Source organism: Esox lucius, chromosome 17 (genome assembly GCF_011004845.1).
Source record: "Esox lucius isolate fEsoLuc1 chromosome 17, fEsoLuc1.pri, whole genome shotgun sequence".
In the NCBI taxonomy this organism is placed as follows: domain Eukaryota; kingdom Metazoa; phylum Chordata; class Actinopteri; order Esociformes; family Esocidae; genus Esox; species Esox lucius.
This window is the reverse complement of record NC_047585.1, coordinates 43417548-43442912: the sequence shown is the minus strand read 5'-3', so window position 1 is coordinate 43442912 and position 25365 is coordinate 43417548. Positions and strand designations below refer to the sequence as shown.

At 41.6% G+C, this 25365-nt stretch overlaps 2 protein-coding genes across 3 annotated transcripts; both read right to left on the bottom strand.

Annotated features, from left to right (window-relative positions):
* Nucleotides 1-2948: 2948 nt before the first annotated feature.
* Nucleotides 2949-6393, bottom strand: LOC105028862 (elastase-1-like). The gene is given in 8 exon segments (NM_001304258.1): nt 2949-3112; nt 3246-3395; nt 4030-4172; nt 4333-4469; nt 4860-4985; nt 5169-5269; nt 5986-6089; nt 6334-6393. Coding segments are annotated over 8 exon segments (813 nt in total). The 5' UTR covers nt 6374-6393; the 3' UTR covers nt 2949-3100.
* A 3020-nt stretch (nt 6394-9413) lies between these two features.
* Nucleotides 9414-17413, bottom strand: LOC114828646 (elastase-1). 2 transcript variants are annotated; one of them, XM_010901889.3, is made up of 8 exons: nt 17126-17413; nt 16319-16422; nt 15975-16075; nt 15692-15814; nt 15244-15380; nt 12210-12352; nt 10032-10181; nt 9416-9844 (listed from the first exon to the last, which is right to left on the bottom strand). In XM_010901889.3, exons 1-8 carry the CDS (start codon nt 17163-17165, stop codon nt 9833-9835), a joined length of 810 nt encoding a protein of 269 aa, XP_010900191.1. In that variant the 5' UTR covers nt 17166-17413; the 3' UTR covers nt 9416-9832. The 2 variants fall into 2 exon arrangements, with proteins under 2 accessions (XP_012993513.1, XP_010900191.1); XM_013138059.3 differs by lacking the exon at nt 15692-15814 and having other exon boundaries at nt 9414-9844.
* Nucleotides 17414-25365: the final 7952 nt, after the last annotated feature.

Below are 25365 nucleotides of genomic sequence, written 5' to 3'. Positions count from 1 at the left end.
CGAGGCTTGTTGTCTTTTAGCTAACGTTAGCTAGCCCATTACATTTATTTACTAATTAAATAGCTTATAAATTTAACTTACCGAAAAAAATTCAAAGATCGATTGGAAATGCCAGATCGGTTAGCACAATGTACTGCAGAACAACCCATTATGTTTGTGTGAAATTACAGACAGAAACCAGCTTCGGAAAAAAGATATTTGAAGGGTAATTTAATTGTTTAGTTGGTCTCGCGTCCCATTGAATAACATGGGGAGGGCGGGGTTTATGACCTATACTGGGACCACTCACCAGGGGGCGATCGAGACGTTTTGGCTTCACTTTTCAGGGCTTGTGCGGCACGCTTGGTCAGAGCAAGGCAAGATGCGTTACAGCTAGTTGTCTTCTCTTCCTGAAACCACTGTGGTGTCCGGTTTTTCCTTCTTCAGTAATCTGTTGCGAGTTAGGCCGTTACGAATACAATTAATTAGTGCAGAGCTAGGACGCCACGTCCTTTGAACACTCACACACACCTCATATCTAAAACCTTATGAACTGTGGGTTTTATGGGTCAATTTCTATCTGAACCAGGGACGTTGCTAAGCCTATTGTATTGTATTAATTAGCCCCCCTAAATAAATCAATATATCAGTCAATATACACTTACCTAAAGAATTATTAGGAACACCTGTTCAATTTCTCATTAATGCAATTATCTAATCAACCAATCACGTGGCATTTGCTTCAATGTTGGTGCCGGTCTGAGTATTTCACAATCTGCTAAGTTACTGGGATTTTCACGCACAACCATTTCAAGGGTTTACAAAGAATGGTGTGAAAAGGGAAAAACATCCAGTATGCGGCAGTCCTGTGGGCGAAAATGCCTTGTTGATGCTAGAGATCAGACGAGAATGGGCCGACTGATTCAAGCTGATAGAAGAGCAACTTTGAATGAAATAACCACTCGTTACAACCGAGGTATGCAGCAAAGCATTTGTGAAGCCACAACACGCACAACCTTGAGGCGGATGGGCTACAACAGCAGAAGACCCCACCGGGTACCACTAAATAGGAAAAAGAGGCTACAATTTGCACGAGCTCACCAAAATTGGACATTTGAAGACAGGAAGAATGTTGCCTGGTCTGATGAGTCACGATTTCTGTTGAGACATTCAGATGGTAGAGTCAGAATTTGGCGTAAACAGAATGAGAACATGGATCCACTGTGCAGGCTGGTGGTGGTGGTGTAATGGTGTGGGGGATGTTTTCTTGGCACACTTTAGGCCCCTTAGTGCCAATTGGGCATCGTTTAAATGCCACGGCCTACCTGAGCATTGTTTCTGACCATGTCCATTCCTTTATGACCACAATGTACCCATCCTCTGATGACTACTTCCAGCAGGATAATGCACCATGTCACAAAGCTTGAATCATTTCAAATTGGTTTCTTGAACATGATAATGAGTTCACTGTACTGAAATGGTCAGTACCAGATCTCAACCCAATAGAGCATCTTTGGGATGTGGTGGAACGGGAGCTTTGTGCCCTGGATGTACATCCCACAAATATCCATCAACTGCAAGATGCTATCCTATCAATATGGGCCAACATTTCTAAAGAATGCTTTCAGCACCTTGTTGAGTCAATTCCACAAAGAATTAAGGCAGTTCTGAAGGCGAAAGGGGGTCAAACACAGTATTAGTATGGTGTTCCTAATAATCCTTTAGGTGAGTGTATATCCCCTCTTTAATACCATGATTTTCATATGTTTAGGAGAAGAATTGTTTTACGTGACCCTTATATACTGTTATTGTTTACGTGACCCTTATATACAGCCATGGAGTGATTGGAGTCATTGTTTTCGTTATAAGTAGGATGTATAGCTATTAGCTAAATAGTCTTTGTGCAAGACTACTCTTTAGTTACGTTAATAAATGTTATTTTGTCCACGTTATTTCAGCAAAAATGTAATGGCTGAGGTAAAAGTTGCATTCTGCTGTTTAAATAGCATAATGATTAAAGACAGTTTGCCACATAGAAAATCAGGGATTGAAACCTGCCAGCAACAACAATATTCATCCCTCCTAATCAGCTGAACTAGGATTGCCTGGTTCCTTTTCTGGTTTCAAGGTATTTTTGTTTTGTTTTGATTTCCTCTCCTTTGATTTGACTACCTGACTACTAGCGGCATTGGCCATTTTTAAATAGCAAAACATTTCTCTAGTAAGAGCAAGCAGTGAGATGCTTCCTGTGCCCCGCTTGGCCCCCTGAAACCCTACTCGCAGCTTTAATTTACAACTTCATATTTTACTCTAAGATTTTGTGTGGCATCACCATGGAGTGCAGTAAGATTTGTTTGCATTGGGTTAAAAAAACATCCAGGTTCTCTGAATTTCTTTTATTCGATCCTTCCCCTGACGTTTTTGGAGAAACAATGTTGAAAAAATCCAAAATTTGAAACATTTTATCTAATATTCAAGTAGAAGTCTGATGCCTCTGTAATAAGTAGAATAGGAATAACATCTGTTCTAGTCTTTACACTTCTATCCACAACGTTTTAAGAACATTGAGCAACTCAACCAAATATTTATAGTATTTTGAACATTTTAATTTGAAGGGTAGTTTTATGACGTATGCATCCTCAGTGTCCCCAAATAAAGATTTGCTATGAAATGCTTTATGGACACTTGGAAACATGATACCATTGTGAATGCAATAGTAATCTATTTGAATCAACATGAAGTTTGTAATTAATATTTAGATTGTGCAAATATTCCATAATTTAGGAAACAATACAATACAATTATGTTTGTGTACATTGTTGTATTCATTTGTGGGATATTGTTTCATCTGGACTATATATATATATATATATATATATATACCTTAAATACAGTGATACACACAATCTACATGTTAACTTTTACACAGAATTCAGACAGTACAGTTAACAGTAGACAATATGACTTTTAATTCCATTGCATTTTTTATTGTTATTTTCTATGTAAAGTACATTGAATTGCTTCTATGTATGAATTGTGCTATATAAATAAACTTGCTAGCTAGACCTAAAGCTTTACTCCAGATTCTTGAGTACTGTCTGTTCTAAGACCATGCTCCTCTTCAATTGATGATCTGTGGAGGAAAGGAAAGCGGATCAATTAAACATTAAATATTTTTGATATATATATATATATATATCCCACAATTAGAAATTAAGTAATTCTATCCTCGTGTCCTCTCTGTCCCTTGATGTTGCACTACTAACGTTGTTGATCCAGTCAGTGTAGGCCGACACGCGGGTGAAGACTGTGGGCTTTCGGAAAACATTGCATCCACCACCAGACACGAAGCTGGCAATTCCATGGACCTGGTACCTTCCCCCAACCTGGCAGTTCAGGGGGCCGCCAGAGTCACCCTACAGGAGAGACAGAGAGAGGGAGGCAGTATGTACAAAATTCCTGTAATTTTGTTTTTACTGTATTAAGTCTACAGTTAAATAGAGACAGATAATGTTTATAAAAATGTCACCAGAGTTCTTTTGTTCAGGTGAATTTGGAGCATGTTGGGGGGCTGAGTGACCTCAGAAGGACCTTATAAAATGTTCTTTAGCATTTAAAAATGGATAGCGGTACACACAAACATTTTTACAGCACAAACCGGAAACAAACGGAGCACACAGTCTATGTGGCAAAATAGACTCTAATGGAGTCTGTTTTGCCTCCATTTTGCATTGGGTGGGGGGGGCATCTTCACGCAGGTGAATTACCTTTAACGGTCACTTAATATAACAATGTGATGCCGTTAAAAACATGCAGCTAAGCAATTGCATTACATTTTTAAAAAGTAAGGTAAAGGCATCCGCAAACATGATATAAAGCATGATAATTTCAAAAGCCCTAAAACTCATTTGAGCCAGATCAGTTCAGACTCTGTCGTTAAGGTGTTAGAAGGACCAGGATGGTTCAGGGGTCAAACTGTGAACCGGTTGTTTTTTTCTCCCCCAATTAACGGCTGTATTTAACACAGTCCTTCCTCTACACTGGTCTTACATTGCACCCAGAGTTGAATCTTCCACCGGCACAGATCATGGTGGGTTTCACAACAGATCCCCACCAGGCAGGAGTGGAGCAGGTCTGGAAGTTCACGATGGGCAGATAAGCCTGCTTCAGGCTATTAGACAGAGAACCTCCAGCTATAGGAACGACAGAGGACATGTAAGTTAGGAGATACAAGGATGGGAAATAGACCGCTAGATCAAAAGAACATTAGAGTTACTGTGAGTTAATTGTGTAATGTACTTATACATTTTCTTTCCCCAAAAACCTTGACCATAGTTACTGTTAGCTACTTACTGGAGGTGAGTCCCCATCCAGTGATGTAACACAGGTTGTTGTTGGGCAGGATCTGACCAGAGGGAGGGAGAACAGCCAGCTGGACATCAGTATTCAGGGTGGCCTCAGTGGACAGTTGAAGCAGGGCGATGTCAAACCTGAGGGTCAGAGGGAAAGAATGTCAACCCTGAGGGTCAGAGGGAAAGAATGTCAACCCTGAGGTTTAGAGGAGCACAATGTCAAACCTGAGGGTCAGAGGGAAAGAATGTCAACCCTGAGGTTTAGAGGAGCACAATGTCAAACCTGAGGGTTGATACACCCTGTATTATCAAAAGTAACAGAGGAATGTAGTGGAGGAATCAACATCCTATATCCTTACATATCTGTTGTTCACCTGTGCTAGGGCACATATGTCTAGGAGGATATTCCAAGTTCTTATATTATTGGGAAATTATCATAAACAAATGTTAAGATTTTAGAAAAACCTGTCAATAATCACATTTAAACTTGAACAAACCAACACATTTGATTCCAGAAACGTTCTGTACCCTCCAATGACACTGTTGGAGTTCCACTGTTGATGGACGAAGGCCTCCCTGACACTGATGATCTGCTCTGTTCCCTCATTGCTGTCCAGGTTGTGTTCTCCTAGAACCACACGCCAAGTCCTCGGTCTGCAGACACACACACATTTGTAATCCATATGAACTCCAAAACCGTGTTACATTATTTAAAATAGAATTTGTTTCAATGTGTATTGGTATATGTCATTTGTGTATCGTATTGTTTTGTATTCGTCTGATCCTATTGCCACAACAGATTGACTATAAAAATGTACTTCTGACCCCTTGTCCTACCTGTCCACACAGTGGGCGGCTGTCATGACCCACCCCGCCCTGATCAGGGAACCTCCACAAGTGTGGAAGAAGGAGCTTCCAGACTGGACCTGGAGAGAGACCTGAGGAGAGAAGATAGATATAGAGACGGAGGGGTTAAAGATGAAGAAATATGAGACATATGAGAACAGACAAGCTTTCTCTGACTGGGAAGAGAAAATTGTTACTTTAGCTAAGTGCCTGAGATTCAGAGAAACATCACTTACTAAATAATTATAAAACCAATTCATGACCAGTATTTTACGTGTAACTATTGTTTTGTTACTTTCCAAATTTTGCCCATTATAACCGGCACAATTTCATCATGGGTTTAGAAAATTTTTAATAATATGTAATTCTACATAGAAAATGAAATTGAATAAATATGATTGGTCTATTTAATTGTATATTAATTAGCTGACAGATGTTATGGTAGGTGTAAGTAAGGAGAATGGGTGGAGATCAGGTGGTGTAGGCTACGCTACGTCCATGCAGCCTGTTTTGTTGACACCTAAAGTCACTGTTACAATTTATACATTATTATTAGAAATCACCAATTATGACATTGAGAACATAAATTAGGTGGTGTAATATTATGACTTAACTACATACATTTTCTAGAGTGGATTTTACAACAGAATTTGTGTAAATATAATGATTAGACATTACATTCCGCAATACTGTAGCTTTCACTAAATAGACACCACTGATTTGTTGACTGACATACAGATTAGATATGTGTTGTTACCCAGAACCAGAGATCAGTTTACTAGAAACTAAGAGAAGACTAATGTCTTACCTGCCAGGGCCAGGAGTGGGGCCTGGCGACCTCACCACCTACAACTCTGGTCTGAGGTACATCTTCCAGGTATCTGGGCGGGAGCACCAGGTCCTTAGTCAGAACTACACAGGATACAGACAGACAGGACAAGACACAATTAAAAACACTATCAGTTTAAATCAGATGGTCCTTTACAGATATCTTACACCTCCACGAGAGGCAATGTAAGAAAGAAAGGAAAAGAAATATAAAAAGTCTAATTTAGAAAAAGAGAATGTGTGAAAGAAAACAGAGGAGAGTCTGTTCAGGGAATTAGTTCAGCGTGAAGAAAAAGGAGAAAAAAGTCTCAGGAGTTTGTCTTTTCACCCAAGGTTGCGAGAGCACTCAACAGGATGTACTTCAACATGTCTCCAGTCTGTAGTCTGTACTGATGGAGCATTCCTGTTCCTCTTTTATACCCTCAGGATTTGAGAAACAACATCTGACCTGTCTAGGTTTCAAAATAAGGACATTAAACCATCATCAATCAGGTGTGATTACATGTGGTGGTCACTATGTGTCGTCTGGTTCCGTTATATTTGTTCTGGTCGCACCATTTTTCTTCTACGTTGTTCGGCAGAATCTTGTAAACCAGGTGATATAAGCCATTGCAGTAAATGCATTGCCAGAATGCGGCATTTGCGGTCTTTTTGCGGAGGTGTCTCCTAATGAGTGGTATGGATAAGCACTGTACACTGGGGGAAAGATGAAGAAATATGGATAATCTGGATAATTTTGGTATATTCTAAAACAGCTCTTTTTAGAAATGCTCAATGACATAATGTAGTTTCCAAATGGCGTTTTCAGTGGCTGAAAAAAAATCTAAAATGTTATACATTTCCACCCTTTTTTAAACTCTACTGATAGTCAAAAATGTTTGTGTTACATGACAAATGTGCCCACATTATGGGATATGTGTCTTGCTCAGGGACCTTGATCACTAGGCAAACCTGCAGAACCACTATGCGAAAAATCCAGTACAATGGCAAAATCAAACTGTATGTGTGGTAACAATGTGTTTGCAATTGTGGCTGAGTTGCAAGACAAAAGTGCTACATGTTGGGAAACCTCTGCCAACCTTTCTTAATAGCATTTGTCAAGACAGTTTTAAACTGAAAAGCTGCAATGTATGGAGTTGGTATGATAACAGTTTCTCCGCAAGCACTAACTGCGGGAAATCCTAGATTTTATTAGGCTTGTTTTGATTATTAAATCACATGTTTCTAGTTAATTGTAATGGGCTTCTCCACTTAACCACTGCAAAATTCCTAAATGTTTCCATATTCCAGCCATTTAACCCAAACATGATAATGATGATAATAAAATTTTATTTGGCGGATGCCATTCTAGGCACTCAAGGACATCTTACAAAGCGTGACTTCAATACAGAGGAAGTCGCATTACATTATTTTTAAGCTAAAGACCATTTTGAGCTGCTTCCAGCCTATCTGGAAGGTCTATATTCACATTGAAAAGGTACAGACAGTTGTGAAAGCACTATTATTGTATTATAAAGACAACAAAAACAACGTATATGAGCCATACCCTCAAACTTGGGCTATCAGCTTGCAGTGCTGACCATTTCTTGAAGGTCTATTTCCCAATAAGACACCCTGCTCCCTGGTCATACCATTGGAGACCCAGAGGGGCATTATGCAAGCTCTGTTAATCAGTGCCCTGGCCATGTCCGACGAGAGCCCCAGTGGCCCGGCCACGCCGATGAGAGGCCCAGTGCCCCGGCCACGCCCAACGAGAGGCCCAATGCCCCAGCCACGCCCGACGAGAGGTCCAATGCTCTTGCCAAGTCCGATGAGAGGCCCAGTGCCCCGGCCACGTCCAACGAGAGGCCCAATGCCCTGGCCACGTCCGATGAGAGGCCCAAAGTCGATGCAGCCTCCCAAATAAAGTAAGCAAGACTATTTATGTAGAACAATTCATAAATAGAAGCAATTCAGTGTGCTTTACAATGAAAAAGAGAAATACAAAACAGAATAAAAACAAATATTAGAATAAAAACAAAACATTAAATAGAAATAAATGAAAAACTAAATAAATTCAAAGCTGGTAGATTTCATAGTAGATTTCATGAGGAAGCTATAAAAGCTGTAAGGCTAAACCGTGTAGTTAAGTTTAAGCGCTCAGTCATAGGCGTGTGAAAAGAGAATTGTTTTCAACCTGAATATGATGGTGCGAGTGTGTAAAGGTCAGGCAAACAAGGAAAACAAAAACGAGGAATAACGATCAATTGTCTCTTTACTTGTCTTTCTAATAGTTACAACAACAGCACCTCACGGTGAAGCAACAAACAAACAATAGTCCGTGGGGTGACAACACAAACACACATTCGTGATGGGGAACAGGTGCATCCTGGGGGAGCGCTGCTGCTGTCAGTCTCCAGCCGGTGGTTAGTACATGAGGCGGAAGGCCGCAGAGGAGGGAGGGCAGCCGGGGAGACGGTAAACTGGATTTAAAAATCAACCTCCATGTTTGTGTCCGTTCCCTGTGTGTGGTAACAATGTTTACACAAAAACTGTCGTTGGGTTTCTCAGGAAATTGCAATAAACTTTGTGAAACCTCTGTTGACAGTTTTCTAGCCGTTAAAATCCTCTAACTGTTGGAAACCAGAGTACCTTTGGGTGGTTTATAAAACAGTTTATCATTACATCCCTCTTGATAGCCAGAGCACTTCCGCATCATGTCTCAGACATTCTTCCATCTGGCGCTCTTCAGATCAATCAACCTGGAAGTCAAGCTCAGGAGCACAGAGTATCTGTCGGTTTCAAAGTATAATGGGTTTAAGTTCAGACAGTGATGAAAACATTATTCCTGTCAAATAGAAGAGAAACACCCCTTGCAGTCTGTGAGTCCCACTGAGCTTGCATGCGCCCATCCAACCACAAGGATTAGCGAGAGTGTGAGGAGAGGCAGACCATTCCAACATCCAACCCATCTGCACCACGCTCTCCCGAACCCCTGGGCACTAACGGTACGCCGTATTCAGGATTAGAACTGTTGGCAAATGTACTGCCAGCCAGTGAAATGACAAGCAAAATGTTCTTCAGACGCCGTGTGTTGGTATCCTGCTCTGTGTCATTACTCTCCTATCTCCTTCCATACATTCATTTTTTACCTCAGGGATATTACCCTGAGACAATGCCAGAATACAACAGCGTATATCAGTATAACCTTTAGGATTTAGTGTTTATTAGCATCCCCCATTAGCCCCTGTTTAAACGTATGCAGTGTTGTGAATTTCATTAATTCTCTCTCTTTTTTTGGATCTGTAATAGATTTGAAATAAATAAAATAATACTATGCAGTTATAGTATAAACTTGAGAATTTATTTTAGTGTGTTTTAGCAGAAATGAATCCCTTAACAATTAAAATTATATTTCTTGATGAAACATGTTATGACTATGTCATAACACTTCACTACGTTAGAGTAGCATGTATCATGGACATGTATCATGGACAGCCAATCAGGAGCCACCACTGATTATTTGGAACATTGTATTCACTGTACTTTCCTCTCATCCAGCCTCTCATGCTTCATATCAACTCTTCAGTCTTGTCTCTACCACAGAGAATCTCACAAATCGTTCAAACCTGTTTCCAACAGTGATTAACAAGGATTATCAGGATTTCCAATATACTGTGCCAACAAATTGTATTCCAAAGCAATATTAAAGAGAACACATTTATAGGTTAGTAGTAGCCATGAACAAGGTTTCACTCAAAGTGTGATTGTTTATTATAATTGAACAGTGTTGCTAGTGACTTTGGAAGTGTCTTGTGCACACTCTGTTTCCAAGACGACAATCCCTCTCAGACGGTCACCTGCAGGAATGGAATTTGATTCAGTTGAACAGACATATTACGACAGAGACTGTAAATGTTGTTTTAACAAATAAAACAATGTTTACTCTTAGGCGTGCCAACGAAAGATAATGCCCAGAACATATATTATGGAAATAAAGTCATTCTATTCTCCTGTCCTCCCTGTTCTAGTCAATAAAATAATTACTTTATTTATCCAGTCAGTGTAGGCAGACACACGGGTGAAGACGGTTGGCTTGCGGATGACATTACACCCAGCAGAGGATACAAAGCTGGTCACCCCATGGACGTAGTACCTCCCCCCCACCTGGCAGTTCAGGGGGCCGCCAGAGTCACCCTACAGGACAGAGGGGAAGAGTTAGTGAGAAACAGAGAGAGGCAGTAATTACTACCATTCTGTCAATTTTATTGAGCATAAGTCTACAGTAAAAAAATATTTCTTACAGATAGTGTCTGAAAATAGTTTAGTAATGGTCCACTTTCATACGTACAAATATCTAGCCCAGCATTGACAGCTTGGCCTTTTCAAATAGACATGACTGTCCATTGCAAAAAACAAAAAATAGGAAGAAGCCTGATATATATATATATTTTTTTTTTTCATGCTTTAAATCATCCATTCTTAAAGGTGTAGTCCAGAAATAATATTTTTCTGACATTTCACTTACCAACAGATGTTAATTAGCATTTTATTGCGTGACATAGGTATTTGATCACCTTCCAACCAGTAAGAATTCTGGCTCTCACAGACCTGTACGTTTTTCTTTAAGAAGCCCTCCTGTTCTCCACTCATTACCTGTATTAACAGCACCTGTTTGAACTTGTTACCTGTATAAAAGACACCTGTCCACACACTCAATCAAACAGACTCCAACCTCTCCACAATGGCCAAGACCAGAGAGCTGTGTAAGGACATCAGGGATAAAATTGTAGACCTGCACAAGGCTGGGATGGGCTACAGGACAATAGGCATGCAGCTTGGTGAGAAGGCAACAACTGTTGGCGCAATTATTAGAAAATGGAAGAAGTTCAAGATGGTGGTCAATCTCCTTCGGTTTCGGGCTCCATGCAAGATCTCACCTCGTGGGGCATCAATGATCATGAGGAAGGTGAGGGATCAGCCCAGAACTACACGGCAGGACCTGGTCAATGACCTGAAGAGAGCTGGGACCACAGTCTCAAAGAAAACCATTAGTAACACACTACGCCATCATGGATTAAAATCCTGCAGCACACGCAAGGTCCCCCTGCTCAAGCCAGTGCATGTCCAGGCCTGTCTGAAGTTTGCCAATGACCATCTGGATGATCCCGAGCAGGAATGGGAGAAGGTCATGTGGTCTGATGAGACAAAAATAGAGATTTTTGGTCTAAACTCCACTTGCCGTGGTTGGAGGAAGAAGAAGGATGAGTACAACCCCAAGAACACCATCCCAACCGTGAAACATGGAGGTGGAAACATTCTTTGGGGATGCTTTTCTGCAAAGGGTACAGGACGACTGCACCGTATTGAGGGGAGGATGGATGGGGCCATGTATCGCGAGATCTTGGCCAACAACCTCCTTCCCTCAGTAAGAGCATTGAAGATGGGTCGTGGCTGGGTCTTCCAGCATGACAACGACCCGAAACACACAGCCAGGGCAACTAAGGAGTGGCTCCGTAAGAAGCATCTCAAGGTCCTGGAGTGGCCTAGCCAGTCTCAAGACCTGAACCCAATAGAAAATCTTTGGAGAGAGCTGAAAGTCTGTATTGCCCAGCGACAGCCCCGAAACCTGAAGGATCTGGAGGTCCGTATGGAGGAGTGGGACAAAATCCCTGCTGCAGGACACGTACGATCTCTGTAATTGCAAACAAAGGTTTCTGTACCAAATATTAAGGTCTGATTTTCTGATGTATCAAATAAAATGATAATTAATTACTTAAAATCATTCAATGTGATTTTCATGATTTTTGTTTTAGGTTCCGTCACTCACAGTTCAAGAGTACCTATGACAAATATTACAGACATGCTTTGTAAGTGGGAAAACTTGCAAAATCGTCAGTGTATCAAACACTTGTTCTCCCAAATGTATGTCCGAGGGAAATATCAAAGACGAAATAGGTAACTTGCTTTCTAGTTAGCGAATACTAACTTTCGTTTACTGTGTATACAACTCTTTACGAACGAACGCGTGGATTGATACAGTTGTGAACAGAACTGACCGGTAAACACAGGAAGCACACATTTATTGGAAATGAGAATTATATTACAGAAATTACAACTTTATTTCAAGGAATACAACATCATTATGTTCTTTGAGATAAATAACACATTTAAATTTACTGCAATATTTAACATACTGTAATTCTTTCATTATACTGGTCTTACCTGGCAACCAGCGTTGGATCCACCACCAGCACAGACCATGGTGGGTTTAACAGTGGATCCCCACCAGGTTGGGCCTGAGCAGGTCTTGTAGTCAACGCTGGGCAGATAAGCCTGTTTCAGGCTGTTGGACAGGGAACCTCCGGCTATAGGAAGTTACCAGGAATGTAACTCTGGTTATATGAGTGGAGCTATGCCCTCTGGGGGTTTCACTAGTGGTTTACCCCGCCGTGTCCGCGGCCATCGCTGAAAATTTATTATGCATGTATGTCAGCCAGTAGCGGCACAGCTGCCCCTATAAGTACCGGTTATTTCTTCAGCCAGGAATTATGGGGGAAGGCAGGGCATTAAGTCTAGGAGGCTCCACTCCACGCATGTAACCGGAGTTCCCAAGCAGGAGGCAAACCCAGGTTACAGAATCAAGAGACAGAGAAAATCCCGCTAGACCGATTGGGCTACAAAAATACACACACCACCTGGACTAAAAAGGTTGCCGAAGTGGTGGCGAAGACACCACATCACAACAGAACAACTCACTGTTGTAGGGACTCTAATAAGAACAATTCAACGATCCTCAGCGGTGGTGCGGAGTACATAACGTCAACGAAACATCTGACAAAAAAAACTGATAAAAGACAATTGCATAGACCACGATGCTACCCCGCATATATATTGTTGACCCTGACACCTTGGAAAAGGGCAGAGGAGGCAGCGATCCCACAAGTAGAAAGGGCCTCAAGACCCTCCAGGACCACAGATCAGATGGATTCATAGGCCAGGGCAATATAGTCGCAAAGCCAGTGAGGCAAATGCTGTTTCGAAAGTGGCCGACCAAGTCAGGAAACAGCACAGCACACAAACAACTGAGGAGACAATCTGAGACAATCTGAGACTAGTGCATTCCACGTAAAGCGCCAATGCGCAAACAGGGCACAGACGATGCAACCGCTCCTCCTCCTCACAGCTAGCCTGTCCTGTTAGATCATGCCCCCCGCCTGGGACAGCGCGTCCTGGTGGTGAGGAATCACCTAGGGCAACCCTCTGAATAATTTCTGGGTACCAGATCACTGCTGGGCGAACTGTGGCAACGAGACTCACGTGAAGTTGATCCAACTTCACCCGTGCCAGTATGCGCGCAATGCAACGCAGAAGAGTGACCAATTCACAGTGAGTCCAAATTGCGTAACTTCCCCAACAGCCTGATCAAATGCAAAGCAGACAATAACTTACAGTTGTTCACCATCACTCAGGTTTGGGTAGGTTACTTTTTAAATGTAATCCGTTACGGTTACAAGTTACCTGTCCACATCTGTAATCAGTAACGTAACTTCTAGATAACTCAAAATCAGTACCTTAATCTGATTACTTTGAATTACTTTTAGATTACTTTCATATTAAGAGGCATTAAAAAACTAATAAGAATAGCCTATAACCAGTTGAACACCCTTTGTGGGATCAGTCAGTGTTAGAGTTTACATACTGTAGTTGGCCAAAAACGGAATTTGCATTTTAACTTATGGGTTTTGTACAGCGCCTTTGGAAAGGGTTTCTAAACTATTGCATTCTACTTAAATATGATTGGGCAACATCTCTAAATTACACGCTAAAGGACTGTCAGATATTAAGTCATTCCAATTAATCCAATAACCCTTGATCTTCCAGAATCTGGATGTTTATCTGAACATAAAAATAAAAGGATGTGTTAACCTTTTCTGTTATTTGTTTTATTCATGTTTCAAATTGCTTCAAATAATTGTTGAAAAATAAATGGCAATTTCTCAAAAGGGGTATTGACATTGTTGTATATAAAATCAAGATATCCACAGCTTTTCGCGCGTACATTAATACAATAGTGTGATATTACCAATCAAACTAGCACTTCATCAGTCACTAAACTGCTTATGCGTCTCCATGTTTCCGCGCATGATGATCACACACAACAACTAAGGCGCTCTATTGTTATTTTGGTTCAAATAACTATGTTTTGAAAACAGCAGTCAACTATTCTTTTTCAATTGAAGTAATCCAAAAGTAATCATATTTTTTTTCCAAAAGTATCTGTAATCTGATTACAACATTTTAGTTGGTAACGTAATGGATTACAGTTACTGTTTTTTTTTGTAATCCGTTACATGTAACTCCCCAACTCTGCCCTCACTGAAAATGGAAGGGAACGAGAGCAAACCGTGTGTTTATGAGTCCTGAAAGGTACAGCGTAGCTGTGAGGGCGCTACTGCTCATATCCAAAGGAACCGAATGAGGTGATGAGAGAGCTCCTTCTTGACCTCGTCAACTCTTTTCTACGTCGGAGTGGACAGCGTCGCCAAAGTGCCCGTTCGAAGTTATGGGAGACTTGAGCAGAGGCGTACGATCCGGCTCTTTGAGGGAGGTGAGGGACAGCCAAAAAACCGTGCCCCACCACCGAAGTCACCATGGTGCACCCGGGGCACAAAGCCAGGGCCTGGTCGCGATGGAGGATGGCTTTAAGATATCCGATGATCTCCCCTATCATGTGAGAGGGTCGAAGCGCCTTCCATCATTTCTGCTGCGGCGAAGTAAGAATAGCCACGTTGTTCGAGGCTGCCACAGCCTGTTCCCTACACCGGGGGGCCGGTAAAACCGACTCACATTTCACTGCTCGTACCGCGACGCAACAGTGGCAGAAAAAAATACCTATGAAACAACTCTCAAGTAGTGCAATATATCAAGTGACGTTCAGACAGTGCGGAAGAAAATTGGAGGGTGAGTGTAGGGTATGCCCGGTACTTACAGGGGCAGTTATGCCCCGATTGGCTGAGCTATGTGCATAATTAATATTCAGTAACGGCCGTGGACACAGCTGGGTAAACCACTAGGAGCAAAGCCCTCTAGGGGGTGGAGCTCCATGACAATATAACAAAGGATGTTGGATAGGAGATAGCAGGATGGAAACATATAGCCATGAAATTCAGGGAGAGAGATATAAAATAGATATAACACATTTAAATCTAACCCCAAACCGTGACATTAGTTACGTTTAGTTAATTATGTAACTCACTGGAGGTGCGTCCCCATCCAGTGATGTAACAGGGGTTGTTGTTGGGCAGGATCTGACCAGAGGGAGGGAGAACAGCCAGCTGGACAGCAGAGTTCAGGGTGGCTGGAGTGGACAGTTTTATCAGGGCGATGTCAAACCTGCGGGTCAGAGGAATGCAATGTTATACCTGAGTAGGTGTTGTTTTTGACTCATACATATTTCTCCTTACAAGTTAATTGAAGTGGGCTAAATCAGTCAGAAAAGTATTTTTTGGTAGTCTTAAACAAATTAAAAGTAGTTCTGTGACTTATTTAGCTGATTCACCAAAGTAACAATTCAATATAGTGCTGGATACTGATATTATCAGAATGTGAATGTGTTAATAGTTTGATCTAGAATGAATGTTAACCCATTTTTGAAGAAATTTAGGCATTAACTTTAATTTAATTCCCAATAAATAATTCTGTACCCTGCGGCTAAGTTACTGGTCCACTGAGAATTTGTAACGATCTTGCTGACACTGACGATCTGCTGCGTTCCCTCATTGCTGTTCAGATTGTGCGCTCCAAGAACCACACGCCAAGTTCGCGAGCTGAAGAATCAAAGACGATGATAGTCCCTTGGTTATTTAGAAAGTTACTTAAAAAGCCTAGAGTAAAACGGGTAGGTACAAGTCATTTGAGTGCTTTGTGCCGTGCTACGTGTTGTTCATATCTTGACAGAACAGATGAATAAAGACGTCGTTATCCTACACGGTCACACAGTGGGCGGCTGTCATGACCCATCCCTTCTTGATCAGAGTTCCTCCACAGGTGTGGTAGTAGGAGCTTCCAGACTTGTATTGGAGAGAGATCTGAGGAGGGAAAGTATAAAGGAGAGGAGAGAATGTTAAATCTGGGTTTGACCATTTGTCAAAAGGTGAAAAAGTATCATAATATGAATTAATCAGATGCAGCCTAAATCTTGCCTGATTCCACGTCTTTAAATCCTCTAACCAACATTCTCCTCAGACAATTACAGAAGAATTGGCAGAAGACAGATCTGGATATATTGACAACCAGAACCAGGCAACAAGAGACTAGGGGAAGTGTCTTACCTGCCAGGGCCAGGAGTGGGGCTTGGCAACCTCACCACCTACAACTCTGGTCTGAGGTACATCTTCCAGGTATCTGGGCTGGAGTGGCACATCCTCAGTCAGCACTACACAGGATACAAACAGACAGAAAACTCAGTAAATAGTCTTTGCCTTTCTTCTTTTCGCTTATTGTCACATCCTTGACTTCTAACAGCTATTATTCATAGCATTCATGCATTGCATTGAATAACAGTGTTTCAATGAGGCTAAATTCTTTTAAACACCTAAACCTGATAAGCTAAAAACAAATTTGACACATGATGTTGTAACAGTTCAGTGGCCAGCCACTGAACAAAAATGAGCTGCATGGTCAAGTTGCCAAAAAGAAGCCTTTACTGCACAAGTGCCACAAAAAAGCCTAGTTACAATATTCCCGACAACACCTTGACACACCACACAGCTTCTGGCTCACTAATTTGGAATGTCGAGACCCAAAAAGAGCTTTATGGTCACAACCATATTGTTTTGCTATCCAGGATCAGGTAATCCATCTCACTTTTGCATACTGAAGGCTGGATCCAGATCAAAACCAAGATTGGATTACGTTCTCTAATCTGATTTCAGAATCCTTTTTTTTCTTTTGAACAACACATCTTCAAGATTTTATCCAATCTGATAGCCGAAATCCGCTTTTTTTTAAATCTAAGAGTCACAATTAAAAAGTGTGTGGAAGAAGAGAAGACTGAAGAGACAAAGTACGTGTAGTCTTTGGGAATTAGCTACCACATAGATGGGAAAGCAATAAAGGGAGATAGAGAGAGTTCTCACCTAGGGCTGCGAGAGCACTCAACAGGATGAACTTCAGCATGGTTAGCAAGTGTTAACGTTTGACGTTGGTCTGCACTGACGGAGGATTCCTGTCCCTGTTTTCTACCCTGAGCATTCAGGAAACGCCCACCACCTGACCTATCAGGTTCATGTCTATGCATGCTTCAGTGTCAGTATTGAAATGTCTGGATTCATTCGGCCGTGCAGCCTTGCATTTTATTACACATGCTAACTCATTTTCTTTAATTAACTTCTGTTGTCTTATTATCTGTGTTTTATTATCTGAGTATTTCGTTAATATGTAGTACAGGGTTCAACTGTAGATGAGACTAAAGTTTGATTCCCCTGTATAACATTAAAACAAAACACAAACATTTTGGTGTAGTGTATGGACAGGAAACCCTGTTTTTCTCACATCCTTGAATCCTTGAGTTTATTATTCAAAACATACCTGTATTTCCTTGTGTGTAAACCTAGAACTCTCCGGGTGAATTTGCATTCCTAAAAAAATAAAAAGTTCCCTTCCCAGAGAACAAGATACATAAACTAACTCCTTGTATCAGCGGGAAAGGATTGCCAAGGGAGGGTCTGTTACCTGAGACCTTCGGTAAACCTGAGTTTACCAGTTTGTTAACATAGCGTTGGTATCAGTGGATTTTGTAATCTATCACAGTATCTAGTGTAATTTCCCTGAAATATAAACCATATATAGTCTCTATTGAAAGTCTACACTTTTAGAAAGTCTTTACCTTTCTATACAATGTATTGTATGTCTGTGAACAAAACCAATGTAATCTTACAAAGTATGTTGTAGTATTCATTTAGATACCCCAGCCTAGGCAACAGCTCGTCTTCCTGGGGTGTGAACAACATAGAAATCCCAACACACGATAACGTGGGGCTGAAGTGTATAATAAACGACCTAATGCATGACAATACCTCCGTCTTTTTGGACACTCGGCGGGCCGTCGGGGGAATCTTTTGTCTTTTTTTTTTTTTTACTTCTCTTCTGCACCCACACCATTTTTACATTTTACCCCCACCATTTTTATGATGTCCAACTTGGGACTATGGTCTTGGGACTATGGTCTTGGGACTATGGTCTTGGGACTATGGTCTTGGGACTATGGTCTTGGGACTATGGTCTTGGGACTATGCCGCTGAGACATTCTCTATCTTATCCAACTGCTCAACAGGCAGAAACATTCTGTCACAAGCATGGGCATCGTTAGGCCTGGGTGTCTGGGGCTATAGCCCCGGATCTTTTATGAATAGCCATGGATCTCAAATTATTTATATATATATACATACAGGTGCTGGTCATAAAATTAGAATATCATCAAAAAGTTGATTTATTTCAGTAATTCCATTCAAAAAGTGAAACTTGTATATTATATTAATTACACATACTGATATATATATCAAATGTTTATTTATTTTAATTGTGATGATTATAACTGACAACTAATGAAAATCCCAAATTCAGTTTTTTAGTTACATTCCAGTTTGCCCAGTTTCACACCTCTCCAGGTGAGCTCAGGAGGGTGTGGCTGATGGCACACACACCTGCTGTTCCAGATCTTTGGAGAAGTAAATGTTACCCAGGACCCCTGATTAATATCACCAAGGGTGTGTTGGAGACTTGGTGGGGCCAGACGCGCCTCTTCGTCGAATACACTTCCACTCTTCCTCAGCAGACATTTCTCATTACACTACACAACAAACTTATTTCAACACCTAATGTGGTGGCGAAGAAGTCTCCACTCCTGGTCCATATTTCACCCCGTAGGGGTTTTGCTCTGTTTATTTTTGCCAGGTGCGTACAGTGCCAGTAAAAAAGTATGGAAATGTTTGCACAGACAATGGATAAGAGCATCTGCTTGGTTGCCCAAACATGTATCACCTCCCTTACCTTTCACATTTTGTTTTTAACCTGGCACACCAGATTTAATTATTCAACTCATCATCAAGCCTTTGACTCAATGAATGAGATGGGCAGAGTTTCAGGTTTTAACAAAAAGGTGAGACATCTGGTAATGCCATAGAGGAGGTTTGGGAAACTGCTAAATGTCTTAAATGAAAATATAGCCTCATGTCATTCTCATCCTTTCATGTGACATTCCAGCAGAGATACCTTTGGAAAATACTGTTGTCTCTCATTAATTTCAATTCATTTATATTTCTCCAGGAAATATGAAATGTAATATTCTTTATTCCCATTAAGCAACCAGATCTCAATGTTTAAACAAATGAGACATATTTGTTTAGTTCGGGTGAACTGTTGCTGGCATTGAATTCAAAATGGGCATTTCTCCAAAAACTAAATTTCTCAGCTTCAACATTTGATACGTTGACTTTGTAATATTTTTTATAAAATTTAGGGGTAAATGATATGCACATCATTCTGTATTCATTTACTTTTTATGCAGTGTCTCAACTTTTTTGGAAATGAGGCTGTAATTATTATAATATAATGCAAAGACTACAGTGGGTATAGAAAAGAATCAACCCCCTTTAAAATAATCACATTTTGTTGCTTTGCAGCCTGAAATGAAAACGGACAAATTATTTTTTTGTTTTATTCAGCTGTATTTACAACTTATAACATCCAAGTGAAAGATATAATACAAACCAAGATATGAATTGCAAATTAAAAAACAGATTCACTTAGTTGGAAAAATAATCACCACCCTCCTAAAAATGACTTGTAAACCCAACCAGGTGTAGTTAATCACCTTCTTTAAAATAATGGGATTATTTTAAAGGGGGGTGATTCTTTTCTATACCCACTGTACATGTCCAATACATACGGGAGTGAGTGGAATCAGCTTAAAAACACATCAGCAGATGTCAAAGCTTTCTTGAAGACCTTTGATGCTCCAAAGTGCCTTGACCCTCGGGATGCTCTTTTTGGTGGTTGTACCAATGCAATTAATTTGAAGTTAACGGCTCGAGAAGGGGAGACTATCAGTATAACGATGTCTGTCGTCTTTACCCATTCTGCAACAAGACAAAGACTTATCCGATTGGGTCCAGAAATAATCTTTTGAGATTTCAAACCACTAGACACCTACTTTGGTGTTGTTAAGGCTACGGTGTGTCCACTGAAAGGCCTTTATCACCCCGTTTTACCTCACAGGGTCGGCGGTAAGCTGTTCTTTCCCTTGTGTAGATTACGTGCAGAGTCTGAAAACCAGGTAACTGATTGTTCACATACTGATTCAGAAAGAAATGTAACTGGTACCTGGGTTTCTAGTCTGGGATTTCGCCAGGACATCAGACAATCTTTTTGCAGATTACATGAGAACATTCCTGAAGCACAAGCTAGGGGCTTCCTGCCATCTGTGGTTGACGATGATTGTAAAGACCAGTATATCCGTGAACATCATGAAAAGGAGGGTGTGCAGCTTGACAAGGAAAACATTGTTGTAAACAATGCTAGGCGATCTTTGGCTAAATTGGCTATGAATAGTCTTTGGGGTAAGATGGGTGAGCGGTATAACCTTATGAACACAATGCTAATTATATATCCGGAGGAGTTTAGCCACTACCTTTTTTCTAGTGAAATAGAAGTTGGTTATTTCTCTTTCATCTCAGACACAGTTGCTATGGTACAGTGGCATTACACAAAACAGACACCAATCAAACCAATTTGATTGTGGTGGGCCAAAGACATGATTACAGGTCTGACCTGTCTCAAAGCAAAAGGCATTGAGCTCAACAGCTACAACACAACCATTGTTAACTTGGAGACGCTAACACGACTGGTTGACAACTTTGTACGGGGTGAGGGCGGTGATAATGATCATGTCCTTGCTAATGCAGACACAATTGCTAGAGATAAAAGAACATTCACGTTGAAAAACCGAGTAGTGTCTAACTGTTTCAGAGTTGTGTTCCCGGATTACAGCACAAGGCCTTATGGGTACTAAGTCACATTCTAGGATGGATAGCGGTTTTGACACCCATTCAGCTGTTTCATTAGTGGCACCAGTAACTTGGGTAAAAAATATTTTGTGAAGATGTTGTTGGATAACGCTGACGTTGTTTTCTCCTAAGAAATTCAGAATATCGTCTGAGTTTATTCATGTTGGCAACTGCTGAATGACAAAGGTGACGGAGATTACTTTTATAGAAGGTCTACCAACATCGCTGTGTGATAACAATCTGAAACCTTTTAATTATTGACGATTTAAAGAAAAGTGCATCAGAGAGTTTGGAGAGAGTTTTCACGCAATATTCACACCATCGTAACCTGGGTGCACTTTACCTTGTCCAAAACATGTTTGTTAAGGCAGAAAGACCCACGAACAAACAACAACTGAATACAGCTGCAGTCAAGGCCTGTCAAGGTATCACAAAGGAGGAAACCAAGGGTTTGATGTCCATGCGTTCCAGACTTCAAGCAGTCATTGCCTGAAAAGGATTCTCAACAAAGTATTAAAAATGAACCTTTTATTTATGATTGTGTTAATTTGTCCAGTTACATTTGAGCCCCTAAAATAAGGGAAATGTGAATAAAAATGGTGGCGATTCCTAAACGTTTCATACAATATTTTTGCTCAACCCCTTAAATTAAAACAGAAAGTCTGCACTTCAATTGCATCTCGATTGTTTCATTTCAAATCCATTGTGGCGGCGTATTGAGACAAAATTATGAAAATTGTGTCAGTGTCAAAATGTTTCCGTACCTAACTGTATGATCTTGCTATCCTGTTGTGCCTGTTTTCCCTAGCCGGATGCTGTCTTGCTCTCTCCTAAAGATCCTTCTGCTCTGTCCCAGGTCCCTGGTCTCCAGTCCCTGGTCCCTCATCTCCGCTCCCTCGTCTCCGGTCCCTCGTCTCTGTTCCCTCATCTCCAGTCCCTGGTCCCTCATCGCCGCCCCCTCGTCTCCGGTCCCTCGTCTCTGGTCCTTTGTCTCTGGTCCTTTGTCTCCGGTCCCTTGTCTCCAGTCGCTTATCTCCAGTCCCTTTTCTCCGTTCCCTCATCTCCGGTCCCTGGTCGCTTATCTCCGGTCCCTCGTCTCTGTCCCTCGCCTCTGGTCCCTCGTCTCCGGTCCCTCGTCTCCGGTCCCTCGTGTCCGTTCCCTCATCTCCGGTCCCTCGTCTCTGGTCCCTCGTCTCCGGTCCCTTGTCTCCGTTCCCTCATCTCCGGTCCCTCGTCTCTGGTCCCTCGTCTCCGATCCCTCGTCTCCGGTCCCTCGTCTCCGGTCCCTTGTCTCCGTTCCCTCGTCTCCGGTCCCTTGTCTCCGTTCCCTCGTCTCCGGTCCCTTGTCTCTGGTCCCTTGTTTCCGTTCCCTTGTTTCCTTTCCCTTGTCTCTGGTCCCTTGTCTCTGGTCCCTTGTCTCCGTTCCCTTGTCTCTGGTCTCTTGTCTCTGGTCCCTTGTCTCCGTTCCCTTGTCTCCGGTCTCTCGTCTCCGCAGACCTGCCCTGGACCTCTACTGCTTTCTTGGATTCTACTCCAGACCTGCTAACCCAACCTCTACTCCCCTTACCCCCGCCTCAGAGTCAGTTCCTGGTAGCGAACTTCCCCTGGCTTGCACATCTTTTCCTCCGGCTTATGATTAACAACTTAGTTACCTTATCCCTGTCTTTGAGTCTGCATTTGGCTTTTCCTGCTCTGCCCTTTGTAACAACAATTGTGTTAAGTCAAACAGAACATTGAATATACATTTAGAGATCAACTTTGTTTCTCTAGGCACAGCCGTATTAATTTGATTTTGCATGTCTGCCTAAACGTACTCAGTGATTGGTCTCTTTAACTCACTCTGATCAAGGAATTTTCATTTGTTTTTGTGTCTACAGCCCAATTATTTGTCTTCTGAACAGCATTGAGGGTCCGGAACAGATCAAGTGTCAGCAAGGTCAACATCCACCCCCAGTGGAACAAGGACTTCACTGCAGGGTACGAAAAGATTTTATGGAATACATTTTGCATATACTGAGCATTCCTAAATGTTTTTTAAAATCTTTACAATGTAACCCAACAATATAAAAAATCTACTTCTCCTAAGGTTCATGCTTGGGACAAATATTATGACATGAGGTTCAAGTTCAACTTCAAAGTTTATTTATCAAATGCACCGAATAACAGTGTCACCCTGAACAATGAAATTCTTGTGATATGGGATACGACATCTATGTAGTAAGGTCACAATAACCCCTCCCGGACAGGGTCTTCGGTTCCTTGTGTATAACATGTGTATAACATTGTACTTCCCTACCCATTATATATGATATCACATGGCGGCTTCTGTCTACTCCGGCCACCCTGAACTCTGCTGTCCAGCTGGCTGCTCTCCCTCCCTCTGGTCAGATGTTGATCAACAACAACCCCAGTTACATCACAGGATGGGTACGCACAACCCCAGTGAGTTACACAAGTTGCTACAGTAACAGTAACTGGAGTTACCGTTACAAGTAACTCTACTTAACAAGTTTAACATTTGTGATTTGACCAGCTTACTAATGCTGTAAAAACTACAATTGGGTTGTATTCTTTTTTTTAATTAAAACTAGGCCTGTAATGGTACACCTATTCCTAACCATGCAGTACAGGGGGCTCGGGTTGCACGGTATATCAAATGTATACCTTAAAAAAAGAAATTTGCTATCTAAGCTGTGCTGAATGGCATTGAAAGGAGATTAACTATATCTAAGATTTCTGTAAGTTCATAAATCGCTTGAGGTAATTGTTGGACTGTCTTTCCATTCAACTCTCACTCAGACAGCAGGCTCAGGTGAGTGCAGTGTTACAGTATCTTGTTACATTGGTCTACCTCTACTAAAGTGATTTAAATGAACTTCATGAAATAATGATTAACTGCGTGAAACAAGAATGTTCTGTCATAGTGGAAAAACCAAATTAGGACACCCCAAATTTTTGTGGTATATGCCACATACCTTTTATGATAAATGTCAGTCGCAGATTTGAGAGGTGAGCTTTTCTAAGATCTTTATGGACAGCATGTGGGCTTACTGCATAAAGTATTAGACTATCCGGTTGCAATGAGAGCCTTTGCTCTCATTGTGATCAAAATAATAATATATTTTGCAATTTTTCCATCTTTTGTTTTGGGAGGCAAACAAGACCAGGAACAGCTAGTTTTACAATGACAAGTTGTGTTATTGATAAACCAACATATAAAATACTCCAGCTTTGTTAAAATATCCATATTGGCAGCATTTTGGCTTTCCAGTGGACTATTACTGTGATGGACAAGATTAGATTAGATTCAACTTTGTCATTGAACAAGTACAAGTACAGTACAACGAAATGCAGTTAGCATCTAACCAGAAGTGCACTAAGAGAAGAGGGCAGAAAATGTACAAGTATTAAGTATAATGTATGTTACAAGCGGGATGTATAGATGTGCAATGAAGCCAAATGCAAGTACAAATGGCAATTCTAAATGCGCAATCAAGGCAAATTGAAGGTGCAATTAGCATGTAGAACTGAGATGCAGGGATAGCAGCAATGAGGTTCCTGAGGTAAACATGTACATCCTTATCAGTCTTTGCAAAGCAGTGTGAGAGTCCAGTAGTACAAAGGGTATAGTCCAACAAGGTCCCTGAGAGGCAGTACTAAGCATGGGCAGGTGGGTATGGTTAGTGAAGGGTCACAGAGTTCAGCAGGGTTAAGGTAGTTGGAAAGAAACTGTTCCTGAGCCTGCTGGTGCGTGAACAAAGAGACCTGTACCGTCTGCCTGAAGGTAGGAGGGCAAACAGTTTGTGGCCCGGATGTGTAGGGTCCCTGATGATGCCGCACATCCAAGGCTTGCACTGGAGGTCTGCGATGGTTGGGTGCTGGGCACCAGTGATGTGCTCGGCGGTTTTCACCACTCTTTGCAGGGCCTTCCGGTCAGCCACTGAGCATCCGCCTAAGCACACTGTGGAACAGTCAGTCAGAATGCTCTCAATTGTGCAGCGGTAGAAGTTCACAACACCTCAACGCTGCACCTTTTTGGCCAGGGTTGAGGTGTTGAGGGTCCAGGAGAGGTCTTCGAAGATGTGGACACTCTGGAATTTGTGCCATCGATGAGAACTGGGGTGTGACTGTAGCCTTTAGACTTCCTGTAATCCACAATGAGCTCCTTGGTCTTCTTTGCGTTGGGGGCCAGGTTGAGTGCGACAGGTCGGAAGCCATTCAGGCTAGATGCAGTTGACTGCTTTGGCACTGGCACAATAGTTGCAGTCTTAAAGCACGTGGGGACAACCACCTGGGCCAGTGACAGGTAGAAC